Source organism: Globicephala melas, chromosome 11 (assembly GCF_963455315.2).
Source record: "Globicephala melas chromosome 11, mGloMel1.2, whole genome shotgun sequence".
In the NCBI taxonomy this organism is placed as follows: domain Eukaryota; kingdom Metazoa; phylum Chordata; class Mammalia; order Artiodactyla; family Delphinidae; genus Globicephala; species Globicephala melas.
Window position 1 is genome coordinate 37,117,370 of NC_083324.2, and position 14,567 is coordinate 37,131,936.

The 14,567-nt window shown below is 51.7% G+C and overlaps 2 protein-coding genes across 12 annotated transcripts in view; one reads left to right on the top strand and one right to left on the bottom strand.

The window, feature by feature from the left end:
- Positions 1-6,209, top strand: part of DCAF1 (DDB1 and CUL4 associated factor 1) — a 93,239-nt gene extending 87,030 nt beyond the window's left edge. For 8 of the 11 annotated variants that reach the window (XM_060308884.1, XM_060308883.1, XM_060308886.1 and 5 more), the window contains 2 exons: positions 675-927; positions 4,096-6,209. In XM_060308884.1, coding sequence (XP_060164867.1) covers positions 675-927; positions 4,096-4,385 — 543 coding nt within the window. In that variant the 3' untranslated portion in view covers positions 4,386-6,209. Of the gene's footprint in view, positions 1-674; positions 928-3,042; positions 3,329-4,095 lie in introns of those variants that run through there. The other 3 variants (XM_070046633.1, XM_070046635.1, XM_070046634.1) reach the window with 3 other exon arrangements.
- Positions 6,210-9,642: 3,433 nt separating this feature from the next.
- Positions 9,643-12,766, bottom strand: RBM15B (RNA binding motif protein 15B). Its single transcript, XM_030867299.3, has one exon. The coding sequence runs from the start codon at positions 12,685-12,687 to the stop codon at positions 10,003-10,005; it is 2,685 nt and encodes an 894-aa protein (XP_030723159.2). The 5' UTR covers positions 12,688-12,766; the 3' UTR covers positions 9,643-10,002.
- Between the last annotated feature and the right edge of the window lie 1,801 nt (positions 12,767-14,567).

The following is a 14,567-nucleotide window of genomic DNA, read 5'->3' on the forward strand; positions in this document are numbered from 1 at the left end:
ACAATTTCTCTAGCATACTTTTTTGGGTGTGTGTGGCTTGTAACAGAAAATGCAAGTATCTCTTTAGTGGTAAAAGTCTATTTTGTTGGACATTCAGATCATTGGATGCTTGTGATAGCACCGTCAGAGGTGCTGACCCACATACATGGTTATAAATAAGATCAAGGACAAGAATTTGAAGGGCTTAGGAGCTGGTGACTCAGCAGCTGTGTTCTTCCTGTTTTATTAAAGCACTGCTTTTTAGATTCCAGGTAGAAGCTTTAGTTCCGGTGCCTCAAGTGATTTCATTTGGTTTGGTTGATAGAGGATAGAGAGAAGAGCCCTTTGGGGTTTATTATTAGTTAGAAACACAGAATGTTGATGGCAGAGACCTCTGTGAAGTGTGTTATCCATTTCCTTAGATAAGGGCTGCATGACCAGTAATGCCTTCGTGGAGTGACCAGTAGTCCTTGTCTGAGGAGTGCTTGAGTGTCTTGGGGGACATGTATGTGCCTGTCTCAGCCTCCACTGACGAGTCAAGCTGGCCCATGAAGTGTGTGCTAACCTAGATTACCATGCTCTCTACTGACTGTTACCTCCTCTGTCCTTTGGGAAGGAGGAGAGAGACTGCCCATGTGGCCCACATGGGCTGGGTCTCTGTGTTTGTCCTAATGGACCTCATGCTCTCTTACCAGGAAGAGGAAGAACAGGAGGAAGAAGATGACGATGAAGATGATGACGACACTGATGATTTAGATGAGCTTGACACTGACCAGTTGCTGGAGGCGGAGTTGGAGGAGGATGACAACAATGAGAACGCAGGGGAGGATGGCGACAATGACTTTTCTCCCTCTGATGAGGAGCTAGCAAACCTGCTAGAGGAGGGAGAGGACGGAGAAGATGAAGACTCTGATGCAGATGAGGAAGTGGAACTGATCCTTGGGGACAGTAAGTCTAGGGCTGACCACGAGGCTGGGCTTGGGTACCTAGGGAAAGGGCCCTTCCCTGTGCCAGCCCAGCGGGCAAGCCACACCAGGGTTCTGTGCCCCATTAACTAGAGTCACCACCTGGGCCCTTGAGGAAAAGCAGTTTCACATCTCTCATCCTCAGTGCTCCTGTCATGACGACTCTGTAACCAAATGGCTATTATCTCTTTAAAACAGGGGTTGGCACACTTCTACAAAGGCTGGACAGTAAATAATTTTGGCTTTTGGGCTGAATGGTCTCTTTTGCAGCTACTCAGCTTTGCTCTTGTAGTGTGAGAGCGGCCAGAGACAAGACATAAATTAATGATGTGGCTGTGTTCTAATAAACTTTATTTACAAAAATAGCTGGTGGTCTTGGTTTGGCCCATGGGTCTTGGTTTGGCCCATAGGTTTGTCGACCCCTGCTTCAGAGGATTAGCCTTAGACTGGAGGGCAAAAGTGTAGTTCTCCCAAGAGGCAGAGCTGACATCATCAGATGCAGCTGCTCATGGGGGTGCTGTACCTGCTCTTTTCTAAAGTTGTAAAGAAATAAAAGCCCTCTTGTGGGTTGCAGCCCCTTCCTGCCTGCTTTTGCTTAATCCCTCTTAAAGGCCAGGGAACAGATGTTTCTCTTTGGCTTCTGTTTTGTTCCTTCCCCCCCACCCCCCTTTCCTATTCCAAGTTTTGAAGAACAAGCTCCAGTTTTTCCAGTACCTTCTCATTAGAACAGGTTTCTGAAGTCAGGTTGTCCCCTGCCTATACTAATGGACCCTGAGTAAATCACCTAATAGTTCTAAGAGTCTGCGAGCTCTGCTGCTATACTCTGCATGTTTTAAGAGGACATATATGGCAGCATCACTGTGACCTGTGTCACTGTTGACAGACTCATGCTTGCTGTGGTCCTGGTTCTTCCTAGTGCTGCCCTGCCTGACTGGGGAGTAATCACTGTGATATTCAGTCATTTTTCATGTAGCTAACCTGGCCAGCATTCTCACAGCCAAGGTAGGTATTATGCCTAATATGGTAGCCAGTAACCACCTGTGGCCATTAGAATTTTAATTAAATTTAAAATTCAGTCCCTCATTTTCATGTCTACATTTCAAGTGCTCAGTAGCCACATGTGGCTACCATATTGAACAGCACAGATATAGAACATTTACATCATTACAGAAAATGTTATTGTATTGGCCTAAGCTCAGCAAACTCCAAGCCTCTTCAGAGTAGATGCTTGGTTTTTAGTCATTGGTGTTTGGTGTTGGGGGCAGTGGGAGGGAGGGAGTGTGTATGTATGGTAGGAGAGGAGAGGGTGGGTGGCAGTATATATATTTAAGCATATATGTATAAGATTCTCCTGTTCCACAGTGACCTAAATCCATTTTCTTTGGGATAAATCTTATACATGCTTCTAGAGCTCAAGATTGAAGGTAGTTGGCTTAGGGGAGACTGACTTTCTTACCTAAGTCCTCTTGCCAAAGTTGCATTTTGAGGAAGCTCTGTGGGGTGGGAGGGATTGCCTTGTATCTGCCCATCTGCTGTTTGCCAACTTCCATTTTTTGGTACTTGGAGGTTGAGATGATTCATTGAAGGAGGATTTCCTTTGTCCCTAGCGATGGTCAGAGAGCCGGGTAAGAGGGACTCAGGGGCAAGGGAAACATGACAACATTGATGGGAATAAAAAGAAAAGTTTTACTAAACTTCTTTGTCACCTGTGACACGTGGGCACAAGTTCTGTTTCCCTTCAATTGTAAGTAATAATAAGGTAGGTTAGGGGAGCAGCTGGTACCCCCGACCTAAGAGTATCACTAATTTTTCCATTCTCAGTTTGAATATAAATTAATTTTGTATTTGGCCTGTAAAATTACTGCTTCCTTTATAGCCTTTTACTGGTTATTCTAGGAAATTCATTCTTTTAAGCCCAAGAGGTAATCTGGAAAACCCTAATTCTATCAGAGAATAATGTTACTTTAACTTGGTGGGAATATTTATGATGTAAAAGTGCCATTATAGATGACAAGTTGAGGACATGTCAGTTTGGGCTCTAGAACTGAGGTGGTGGCATGTGCAGCATATGTACTCTATTGCTTTCTCTGTTTTACAGAGACTGATAGCGGCTCGAAACAGAGCAGACACAAGGACCACCCTCCGTATCCTTGGTTTGCTGATATTCTGCCTTACACTAATCATCTGGTGTATTAGCTGTTAACCTTTCGGGGTTTATGGAGCCCTTTTAGGATATGATGAAAGCTGTTGTAACTATAGAAAACTACACCCACATGCCCCCCATGTAACCTTGCATAAGCCCCAGATCCCAGAGATCCAATGACTGATTTCATATACAGAACCCCAGCCCTAGGAAGAGAGACACCTTGACTCTGAGGTCTTTGTTTCTCTTTCCAGTCAGTTCTGATCCCCCCCCCCCCCCCCCCCCCGCCAAAAGCCTGTATGTTGTAGAACAACAGGTTAAATAAACATGGTAGGGACTAACACTGACTGCCTTTGCTTCCAGGGCCTTTCAGAGGGAGAGACCCACCAGGGTCTGAGTTCGGGTCTCTTCAACATTTGGAGGATGAGAAAAGGCTAAGGAAGGTAGAGAAAGGGAGTCCTGCCACCTGACCACCCCTGACCCCTGAAAGTTCTGTTAAACCCTGTGCCTGACAATTATTTGCTTATGGAAGATTGTGTTCTCCTCCTCCAGCTGCATTTACAGTCCTTGGGTGTGATGCAAAGTTGTTAAGATTCTTAATTCTTAGTAGCTCTACAGCTGATGGTTAGAATAGGTCTCAGGCAGGTGGGTGTGGCAATGTTGGTTCATAGATCGCATGAGCATGAGGGGATTCTCCGCAGTCTGCCACGGGCCTTGGACACAGTGCTGTGCCTGAGTCACCCCCTTCCCTGCTCACTTCCTCCTGGAGTTCTTTCAGCAAGGAAGCTGATGAGGCTTAGTTTGTGGTTTAGCGGTGTCAGGTATTAGTTTGATCTCCATCTTGTTTTCCCTACTCCTCACCAATAAAGTCAAGCCATGCTTGTGCCCTGTTAGACCCAGGAACAGTGGTTTTTCCAGCCATCACTTTTGCTTACCTTCAGGACTTCATTTTATCACGGCCATGCTTTTCTTGGTTTTACTTTATCCACTTCAGTTTTCTTCCTAAAGGAGATTGTAGTGAATGGAAGGTTTGGGAACATGCAGTTCTTCATCAGCTTTCCCCGAGTGGAGTCTCTCAGGTACGTGGGAAAGGGCTGATGAGGGATTCTTTGGAACCAGTGGCTGTCCCTCTCCTCATGGGAACCCCAGGGCCTATGGGCGTTTTCAGGGCTCCAGCTCAGGACCTGCTGGCCCATTTCCCTGGGGACCTTGTTAAAATTGTTTCACAGCTTCCTAAGCTGAGAGTGATCAAAATGGGCACTAGAATTTTTCCTTTACCTTCACTCAGCAAATACTAGAGCTAGGTACTATGTTTCTCTCCGATTTCTGTCATCCAGACAGGTGCATCTACCTCACTTTGAGGGTTCTGTTACCACCTAGTTTCACCTCTTAATGGATCCTTCCAGAGGTGTTCATGTGGTCTATTCACTGCCTGGAAGGCAGATGGTCAAGCAGAGGGTCAGACACAGTGCCACCTTCCAGGGTGCCACAGCTACTCCCTGCTGGCCTCCAGCCCAGTTTTTCTCGTATTGCTGCAACCTCTGGCTTGTATCTTTTGGGAATTTGTTCCCTTCAGATTATATTTAGAAATTTCAGAGGAATGAATCCCAGGCTGACTACCTCTGCCTTTATGAGGTCTTCTGAGAAGAGAATGGCTGACGAGTTTAAGAGAAGTCTCATCCTTGCTTGGGCTCAGCCTGCCTTTTTAGTGGTCGTGGGGGTCAGGCAGGCCTGTGCCCACCGGAGGGACTCCAGAGGCCAAAGGACTACACAGGCTCACTCACTGACCTATCAGCCCTGCCCCTTTGCAGCCACTCAAAGCACCATGGGCGAAAGCTTCAGAGGGGGCTTGCCTGGTCCCTTTAGGGCCTTTCAGGCAGGAGGAAGAACCTCTAGGAAGCAAGAGGGTACCATGTCCAGGTCCTTTGAAAGGTAAGCAAGCAAGAGGTCCCAGGAGTACCCATCATTGCCCAAACAGTATATTTTCCAGAGTCAGCTCTGAGGAGTTAATTGACATGTTTTCTTCTTTCAGGAAACTGGTAATTAACCATGCTCAGGCATAAATTTATGTGTATGCAGGTGCTTTCTCCCTGAAAGCTTCCTACAAGCCTAGTGCGTAATCTAGTCTCTCCCTTTCCTTACCTTTCAGCCGACAGCTCTGACAACTCTGATTTGGAAGATGACATCATCTTATCTCTAAATGAGTGAGGAGCCATCACCACGTGGAAGAGATTCTTGGCAGGCGAGAAACTGAGTCAAATGAATTCAAAACATCTTCCCTTCCCTTTCTCCCAGGGCTCTTTTAAGGAACTGCATGCCCTGCATTCAGAGGATTATGATTTAGAGTCTCACTGGAATCTGAGTCCTTCTAAAAACAATAACCACACAAAAAAAAGACAACAGGGGTTAGGCCCTATTCTGCTTCCCCCTTCTCCTAGGATGGACATATCTTTCCTCAAGGGGGGGAAAAAAAACCCAACACGTCTCTGGGGTTATTTCACAATATATTTTCTTTGTATAATGTTCTTTACTTAAAGAACAAGAAATAGTTTTTTATAAAACTTAAAAAGAAAAAAAAAAGGCATTTATAACTGAGGGTATGAACTTATATCCACCAGGTCTCTTGTCCCTGCAGTTCATTTTCTATGGAAGAAAATGATGTCTAAATAACAATAGAGGCATTTTTACATACGTATTTAAATGAAAAGGAAAACCGTGGTTTCTTAAATTGATAAGGATTAAGAATATTTTATTATAAATATAATATATGATTTTTTTAACCTGTTTTGTTGCCTCATATGCTGTCAGGTTAATTTGTTTTCCTTTGTGCCAGAGGTGGGGAGGAGGTGCTGCTTGTTTGCTGAGTAAATGCCTAGGCTTACCCACCTTCATGGTTTGATGGGGGGTGGGGCAGCAAGGTCATTGTGGATATTGGTTTTGTGGAGTTGAGGGAACTTAGGATATAAGTTCACTCCCTCTATTTTTCTTTGTGATTCAGTTTTTCAAAAATCTTTTTTTCTTCCCTTTCTCCCCAATGTGGAAAGTACAAATCAAAGGCCTTTTAATGTAAAGTGTATTTATTTAAAAAAAAATACAAAATAAACTACAAGTCTGTCTTTGTTTATGGCCTTTCCCTGTTCTCTTTTACCAAAGTGGGGTCTGTCCCTTTCCTTGTAGCTCTAGCCAGGCAATAAAGACGCCTTCCAAGAGAGGCAGCCCAGGACGGGGTGAGAACACGTTCTGCCCAAATAAAGCACTCTGGGGAGAAAAGCAGCTTAGTCACAGCATCTAACCCTGGTCTGCTGCTCGCCCCGAGGAGGACTGGGCAGGGGGCAGAGGGAGGTGCTCAGGGCACTGTCCACTCCGCACGCCTCTCTCTATCCTGGGTTCTAAAGCAAGAAGGCAGCTCCAGAGTAGATTTGGTGGAGCTGGAACGTTAGGGGTCCTGGGAGTTTGTGGAGCAATGAGCTGGCAAAGCTAGGGAGTGAAAGCATTTTGGCCATCCCTGTAGTTGGGTGACTGACTGTCATTACTGTTTTCTGAAGGGAGTACAACAGTAGACCTGGGCAGTTCTTCAGTTTTGGCAGTTTAGGGGCAGCTAGGGCTTGGTCAGGCTGGGTTTGCAGGTATTTCACAGGCCTCTACAACTGGCCTATGGTTAAACTGTGCTACCACCAGGGAAAGTACCAGATGCTTTTACCTTTTCACTCACCCCACCCCACCCCCTTCTTACCCACAATAAATAGGAGACCCTAGTCTCTTTCTTCCTTTGAGTTTGCCCGGTTCCTATCATATCATATAGGTATTTATAGCTAAAGAGACTTTTCTCCCTTTACTAAGAGGACAAATTTGTGAAGTAAATAAGCAAGACAAGACGGCTAAAACTCACCAGGGGCTGGTGAAGCCCTGCTGGGCTTCGGAGCACCATACAGTTCATCACACACACTGAAGTGGTTGGTCCTGTGTCACACACAGGCACCTCTTGGTCCTCTAGAGAGCAGAGGTCTCAGCTCTTAGGTTGCTTCATGCCTCAGCTTAAATGGACTGCTAACACCTAACCAGTGGACTAGTTTGCTGGTGCATTAGAAGAAAACAGGTTAAAAGTCAAGAAGCATTAAACGCATTGTATTCTAGTCATTAACTGAGCAGAGCCAGTCTCCCTGAACTCTGCCAGCAGCTCTTGGGAACACCCACAGGTCTCTTGGGTGGAGATGGGGACCTGCAATAAGAAAGCACACTCCTGTTCAACTTGACAACACTCTCTTAGGGAAGTGCCCTAAGAGGCTAAGGAAACATCAGCTCTCTTTATCTGCCAGGCAGGGCTCATGATCTCAGTCACTTAGGAAGAAACACGCGGAATAGTAGCAAACCGCCAATGAGGCAAATTTCGCCTTAGGTTGATTTTTGCCTTTAAGCCACACCTCAGATAGAACCTGAACCCCAGGTGGAGGCACAGGTTGCCTGCAGTTAAATAGTTCTCTCTCTGGGGGCAGCATCATAAATCAGCCAGGGGCTCGACCACCTGACCTACCCTTGCTAGTGCTGGCCAAGGCCTTTCTGAGAAACGTTACAGAAGCTGCTGTCTTAAGAGAGGAAGGAAGGAGTTGAGAAGAGGGTCCAAGAAAGAGGAGGAGGATGGTCACACAGCAGGAAAACTCTGTAGTTCAATTTGGGGCCAGAAAGCACCTATCCCTCAAGACAGGTGAACAAAGCAAGGGATAAGTGTCCTCTCCAGCCAGACTTTCTAGGTTTCTGTCTGGGAAAACTAGGAGGTGTAGTATTCTGGGTCCTGAGCACCCACTCTATGAAGGAACAGCCCAGAGAAGTTTTGGGCTTAATACAGCAAGGCGGCTCTGGCCTGTGACCCAGGCATTCGTCCCTACCTCATCTGCTCTAAACAAGATGAGGCCCATTCCTCCTTCTGGTGGTTCCAACTGCCTGGAATGGTGCAGCTGTGGCCTACAGTGCCTCGCACTGCTTTGCTCAGATACCTGGCAGTTGTGGCCAAAGCTCAAGTACAAACAGGCAAATAAACACATTTAACACTTCTTGTGTTTGTTATGAACATGCATTTTCTCTCACGAGTACCAGCTGAAGCCTAGTGCAGTACTTCCCCAGGCGCCTTCCTTGCCCTGTTTATTTTAAATCTCTAAGGTCTCAAAAAGTCACCTCTTTCACTGTCCTTGTGGAGAGGCATGTATTGTCCATGAGGTCCGCACTGAGCCCCCGCCTCCATCTCACGAACTGTCTCTCTCAACACATCCCAGCTGTCACCTGTGCTGCCTCGTGCCAGCCAGGGTAGTGGACCAGACCTAGAGAGAGGACAGCACGGTCAACAGAATCCGGAGTTCCTGGTCATTTGGGGGCTCATTTCCCTTACTGGAGCTTCTGTTCTCCCTCAGCCTTGACAATGATCCTTTTAAAACATCTAAACTGCCACAAACATTGTGAAAAATAGTGTTTGGGCTGTGCTCTATGGTGACAACTGCTGTGTGACTGATTTCCCTCCCTGGTCCCTGACAGTGCTGGCCATACTGTCTTAGTAGAGATGCGTGGCCACAGAACTTCAAGCCATCTTTCCCTCCCAGCTTGATGCCTCCACATTCCTCCGCAGCTCAGCTTGAATGGCTGAGAGCTCTAGCACTGCCCAACACCTCGGCAACTGTGACATTTCCCCACAGAAGCACCTCTCTCCCAGTGGTCCCCACCTCTGCAACATCAGGGCAAGAGGCCTAGGCCTAAGTGCCTACTTGTATCTGGGAAAGTTATGTCAGTTAACAAGAGCATTTTCCTAACCCACTGTACTACCTCAAAAACTCTTCAGGCCAGGGATTCAGTGTCTCTCACAAAGCTCTAGTGACTGGGCAGAGGCCCACTCCACTGACACATCAGCCCCAAACAATCAAAGGAAAAGCCAGAATTCACAAACACCGGGAAAGTTTCAAGAATTAACCAAGGAAAGCTGCCTCCCACTCTCCATTCCAGCATTTGGCCTCCACTGTCCCTTGGAGTCCGAGGCAGCTGTCTCCAACCGGGTATCCCTGGGCTGCTGCATTAAGGCTAGAAGGGAGGCTGAACAAGAAAAGGAGGCCCCACGGATCCATGGTACCAAGACCCCAATATTGCACTGCTCCTCCCATGACTACAAGACCACACAACTGCTAAGGTCTACGTGCTTTCAAAAAGGCCTGAAGACTAGGTGCTTTGTTCAACAGCTACAGCTCAAACTGATGGACACACACATTGTTCAGGGCAAGAAAACAAAAAACTACCACAGCTGCTGGCTAGACTTAGGCTCAACCCCTTCCTGTGCATGGGCTCTGCTCAATCTGGCATGGCAGGGTCCAAAATGAAACCCACCTGCTCTCAGCCAAGATAAAAAACAAATGTGAGTAAAGTCCTGATTCAGCCCTAAGAGCTGAGGGGCTGAGAGCCACCAATGCAGGAGGACTGTGAGATACCCCAGTGGTGGAAAGATGACGTAGGGCATTTGTGTGCATGCAGCAGGGAAGTCTTCCATCCTTTGAGAAAAAAAACTTGATTAAACCAGGACTCTGAACAGGATTAAAAATCCATCCTCTGACAAAGGCTTTACTGACAACTTTCCATACAGTTAGTCAAAAAATAAAAAAATACAGAACACAGCAGACATTATCTCATACACTAGAAACCAACATGACAGGAGTCCCTTCTCATTTTTCTCATCACTGTAAAAAAACAAAAAAAACAAAAAAAAAAACCCCAAAACCTAAGAATTTAGTTTTGGTGGGGGAGGACTTTGGTCCCCTACCAAATGAACCGAAATAAAGCAGCAGAGAATTCAAACCAAGGGGGTAAGTTTTGGAGTGGGGGGGAAGGCGGGGGGTGGGGGTTAGATCTTAAAATAACTGCTTTTGTGGAAAAGACAGGTTCAGGCTAGGCTGTGTCTCTTACTATAACTATCACCATGTGTTCTTCCTCTAGCTTTCCCAATGTCCTCAGTGCTGACTGGAGGTACTGCTGTGAAAAGTCGCAGGGAGGGAAGGCATAGAGCATGCCCGTGCTGTCTCTGCCCTTGGACCCACCCACTGGCAGGCTGATCACCCCTGCAGCCTGCTTCTGTTTCAAGTAGGAGACCAGGTTCCTGAGAAGCCGCCTCTGTAGGCCTGGCTCCACCGTGGGCATCCCCTCAGTGCCAGGCCCACTGGGGGTCGCCTGTGTGGCTAGGAGCACTGCGTAGCCATTGGGGCTCCCCTGCTTGATGCGTCGTGTGACCTCATCGAGCTTGGGCTGGTCCAGTCGAAGGCGCTGGGCAATCTTCAGCTGGGTCAGCTTACTCCCAGAAGTGTGGTCTTTGAGGAGACTGCTGATAACCCCCTGGTCCCCCTCTAGGATGTGCATAGATGTCGGGAAGCAGCTGTTTTTCAACACTAGAAGCCCATTCCAACCTAGCTGCAGTGTCTGGGCATACTCTGAAAGATTCTTGAGCTTTTTGGTCTCGTGTTTTGGCTCTTCAAGAGGCTTGGGCTCAGCCTCAGTGGTCCGATGATTGCGCTCGCTCTCCCGAGTCTTCTTCCCGTGGGAAGAGTCTGGAGCCTCATGATGGTGGTGGTGGCTCCGCTCCTCAGCCCCGTGTCTGCTGTTGCTGAGGGAGTTGCTGCTCGATTCCTTGGTCCCTTCACTGGAATGGTTTTCCTTGCGGCTGCGCTCAGGGGTGCGGTCAGAGCCTCGGTCCACAAGCTGCCCAGCACCCTTGGTCCTGCTCCGTTCCTCATAAGGGGAGTGAGTTGTCCTCCCACGATCACTGGAAAGGCTCCGGCGCTTCCGCCTGTCCTCCCAGGGCTTGGGCAGGCCCCGGTCCCCATCTCCTCCCCAGCGCTCACCACTCCGGCTGCGCACTGAGCGGCTGTAGCCCTCGAGGCTGTTTCGGCGGTCAGAGCTTTTACTGGGGCTGGTCCAGTCCCCTTCCAAAAAGGTCCGGTCTCGGTCTGAGTAAAGGAGGTGTGGGGGGGTCCTATCCCTCACCCGCAGGTCGGCATCCAGGTTTCGGTGCCGGGTGTATCCATCTGGGAGCAGCTCGTAATGCACAGGGAGGGGTGAGGGCTGGTACTGCTGGGGATACCGAGTCTCCTCTGCTTTGGCAAAATCCACCCGCAGCCTGCGGTCTGGACCTCCCAAGGGAAAGCCCCTCATTTTAGCACAGGCGGCCTGGGCTGCGTCCAAGCTTTCGTACTGGATGTAGGCAAAGCTATCTCCTTTGACATGATCAATGGTCCGAATGCTCCCAAAGCGGTCAAACTCCCGGGCCAGAGCCGCCAGTGAGGTGTTAGGTCCCAGGCCACCCACCCAGAGGCGAGTAGTGGGGTTGGCCTTGCCATATCCTATCTTAATGGGGTTGCGGCCAATCACCCGACCCGACATGGCCACTTTGGCCCTGTGGGCCATGTCCAGGTTCTGGAATTTGAGGAAGGCATACGCACCGCCCTGACCACGAGCGGGTCTCTTGATGACCACCTCCTCAATGATGCCGTACTTCTCGAAAGCCCGTCGCAGCTCCACCTCTGACACGCTGTGGTCCAGGTTCCCGATGAAGAGGTTGCGCGTAGCCCGCTGGTCGTCCTCAGGCATCAGGTCCTCCTCGCACACCGCCGGGTAGCCATAGGGTCGCCCGCGGTCGTCGTACAGCCCATAGTAGTCCAGGGCCCGCTCACGGGATAGTCCTACGGCGGCGGCGGCGGCGGCAGCATCCAGGGCAAAGGCTGCAGCGGCGTGGCGGGCGCGGGGCTCCCGCAGTGGCGGGGCGGCAACCGGGGACAGCGAACGCTGCTTGTACTGGTAGCCGCCGTGCAGCGGGAGGTAGCCGAGCGGGTCAGCGGGCGCGGGTGGCCCCGGGGGCGGCGTGGAGGCGGCCGCGCTGCTGCTGCTGCTTCGCCGGCTGCTCCCGCCGCCGCCGCCGCGCAGGTACACGGGCTCCACCTTGAGCGGACGATCGTAGAGCAGCAGCTGGCGGGCCAGGGCGTGCTGGCGGGCCTCGCGCGCGTCCTGCGGGTGCCGGAAGTTCACGTAGGCCACGCGGCCCAGCTCAGGCGTGTGCGACAGGCGCAGACTGATCTCGCCGAAGCGCTTGAACTGGTGGAAGAGCCGGTCCTCGAGGTGCTCGGCGGGCAACGCGGGACTCAGGCTGCTGATGAGCAGCGTCTTGTATTCGGGTGCGGCTGCTGATGAGCCGGGACCCGCGGGCTCGGCCCCGGGAGGCGGCGGAGGTGGCGGTAGTGGAGACGCGCGGGGCGAAGTGCCCGAAGCGCTCGGGTCTCCCGAGGCCTTGGCACCGCGTCCGCCGCCGCCGGCGCCCGAGCCTGAGGAGCGGCCGCTGCTCGCACGGTGATTCGCGTCCCCGGCGCCGCGGCCGTCGCGATGTCCGCCGCCGCCGCCGCCGCCCCCGCTACCACGGGGTTTGTCGCGGGCCCGCGTTGGAACGGGGTGCTTGACGCCGCCCGAGGCCTTGTGCGCCGCCCGCCGCCCGCCCGCCTCCGCCTCCCGTTCGCGCTCCCGCGGCCGCTTGGCCGACGATGACGAGCCGCGCCCGCTCGGGCTCGAGTCTCGCTCGCTCTGCCTCTTCATGGCGCCGGCGCGGCGGGCGGGCGGGCGGCCCGCAGGCCCCTCACAGCGGCGGCAGCGGCGGCGGCTGCCGAAGAGGCAGCGCCCCCGGCACCGCCATTTTGGACAAAAGGACTCGGCGCGGCGGCGGGGCGGGAGCTGCGCCCAGGGCCTGGGCGTCGCGTTATCAAGCTGCGCCGGCCGTGCCACGTGACCCCGTGGTGGGCGGGGCGAGAGCTGCGCCGGGCGTGCGTCATCAGGTTGCGCCCCCCCGTTCCACGTGACCCCGGGGCAAAGTGGGCGAGCGCGGCCAGGCTGTGAGCTCTGGCGCCACGGCGCGGCCGACGTGGACGAGGCTCGGGGCTCCACGGTGATTGGAGACCTCGAAAGAGCCAGCCCAGGAGGCTGCAGGACGTAGGCCTCTGGCTCCCGGCTACGGGGCCCGCGCTGATGGCAGCGGCTGTGGCAGCCTCTGTCGGCGCGTGGGTCCCAGGCCTTGACCCAGCGGCTTCTTTACGTGGTATTCCCAACTCCAGGACTAGGCTTGGGTGATCCCCGTGCCCTGCCACGGCATCTCCTGACTGGGGTCCAGCATGGACAACCCCAAGGACCGAAACACGCCGCTCCCTAGTACCCATGCCCCATATCCCGAGCATCCCCTGCGTTCAGGTTCACTTGCAACAGCGGCGCTCCCCCTCTCCCCCGCCCCGAAAGGTCATGAGGACTATGGCTATGCATGCAGAAGGCGCGACCTGTCTGGGCCCTGGGCACAGAAATCCGAAACAAACCTGCGGTTTCCAGAGTGGGAATAGTCTCCTTGGCGCCACAGGGCCCCACCCTCTGCTCTGGGCATTAGAGCACACAGAGGGCTATAAGGGTAGGGCCGTGAAGCCAAGGGCGAAGAGAATACCAAACCCGGCGGTTACCCAGTTTGCCACGCTTACCTCTCCCTGGCCAGTGCCCTTCTGTCCACCTCCGTGGTGGTGAGGTGAGAGGGAATCCTGACAAGGAGCCAAACCCCTTGGGGAAGCTTTCATTCTCCATGGAGAGTTGCTGGAGGCTTCGCAGAACCGGACCCAACTTCGGCCACAGAAACCGTGGAGTGGGGAAGAGCGGACCACAGCTCTTCCCTCCTCCCACGGCCAGAACGCTGTGGGAGGAGCTCCTGCAACAGCGAAGGCAGGTGCAAGAGGAAAGTCTTAGAAGAAACACCTGTTAACATTCCACGTCTCCTTTCACAGATAATCTTGGGGATCAGCTCTAGGGTAGTAGTAGTTGGGCTGTTTTCCCTGCTCACTGTGGCCTGGAGGGCACAAAGGCCACAGGAACAGAGACCTAGGGTGCTAGGCTGAAACAGCTCCATCTCCTAAGACTTCTGGCTCCAGCCATGGATTGTCTCAGCACCGTTCAGGGGGGCTCAGGATACTTTGTGCTTGTCAGATCTTTTTTTTTTTTTTTGCTTGTCAGATCTTAACAGCCCATCTAATTCCTCCAAACAGGGAACACTTGGCCTAAGAGACGACCTCACTTTCCTCTCAGACATGGTGCTGTAGAGGTGAAAAATGTGGGCCTGGGCCTGCTTGCTCCTTCCAGGCATTAGTGGACCCCCACAGCAAGCTGAGAGGGCCCTTTACGTAGGTAAACTGAATTTAGGAACTGTACAAATGATGTGACCCAAAGTCAGAGCAATTCCTTAGAAAGCACTGCTTCTTAGTCCTTCCCTTCAGGTGGTCTCTGCAGGCATGAGGAGCAGAGGTGTCTCCACTGAGTCACAGTTCATGCTGATAACTGGGTTTCCCAAGCACCAACCCCAAAGAGAGCAACTAAAAAACCAGACTCCAGGGACATGCTCTCGGGACCTCAACTGTTAGGCTTATCTTGGGTAAACAAAGGCAAAAGGCAGC

Coding starts and splice junctions, on each gene's coding strand:
- RBM15B (XM_030867299.3), bottom strand. CDS start 12,687: ATGAAGAGGCAGAGCGAGCGAGACTCGAGCCCGAGCGGGCGCGGCTCG.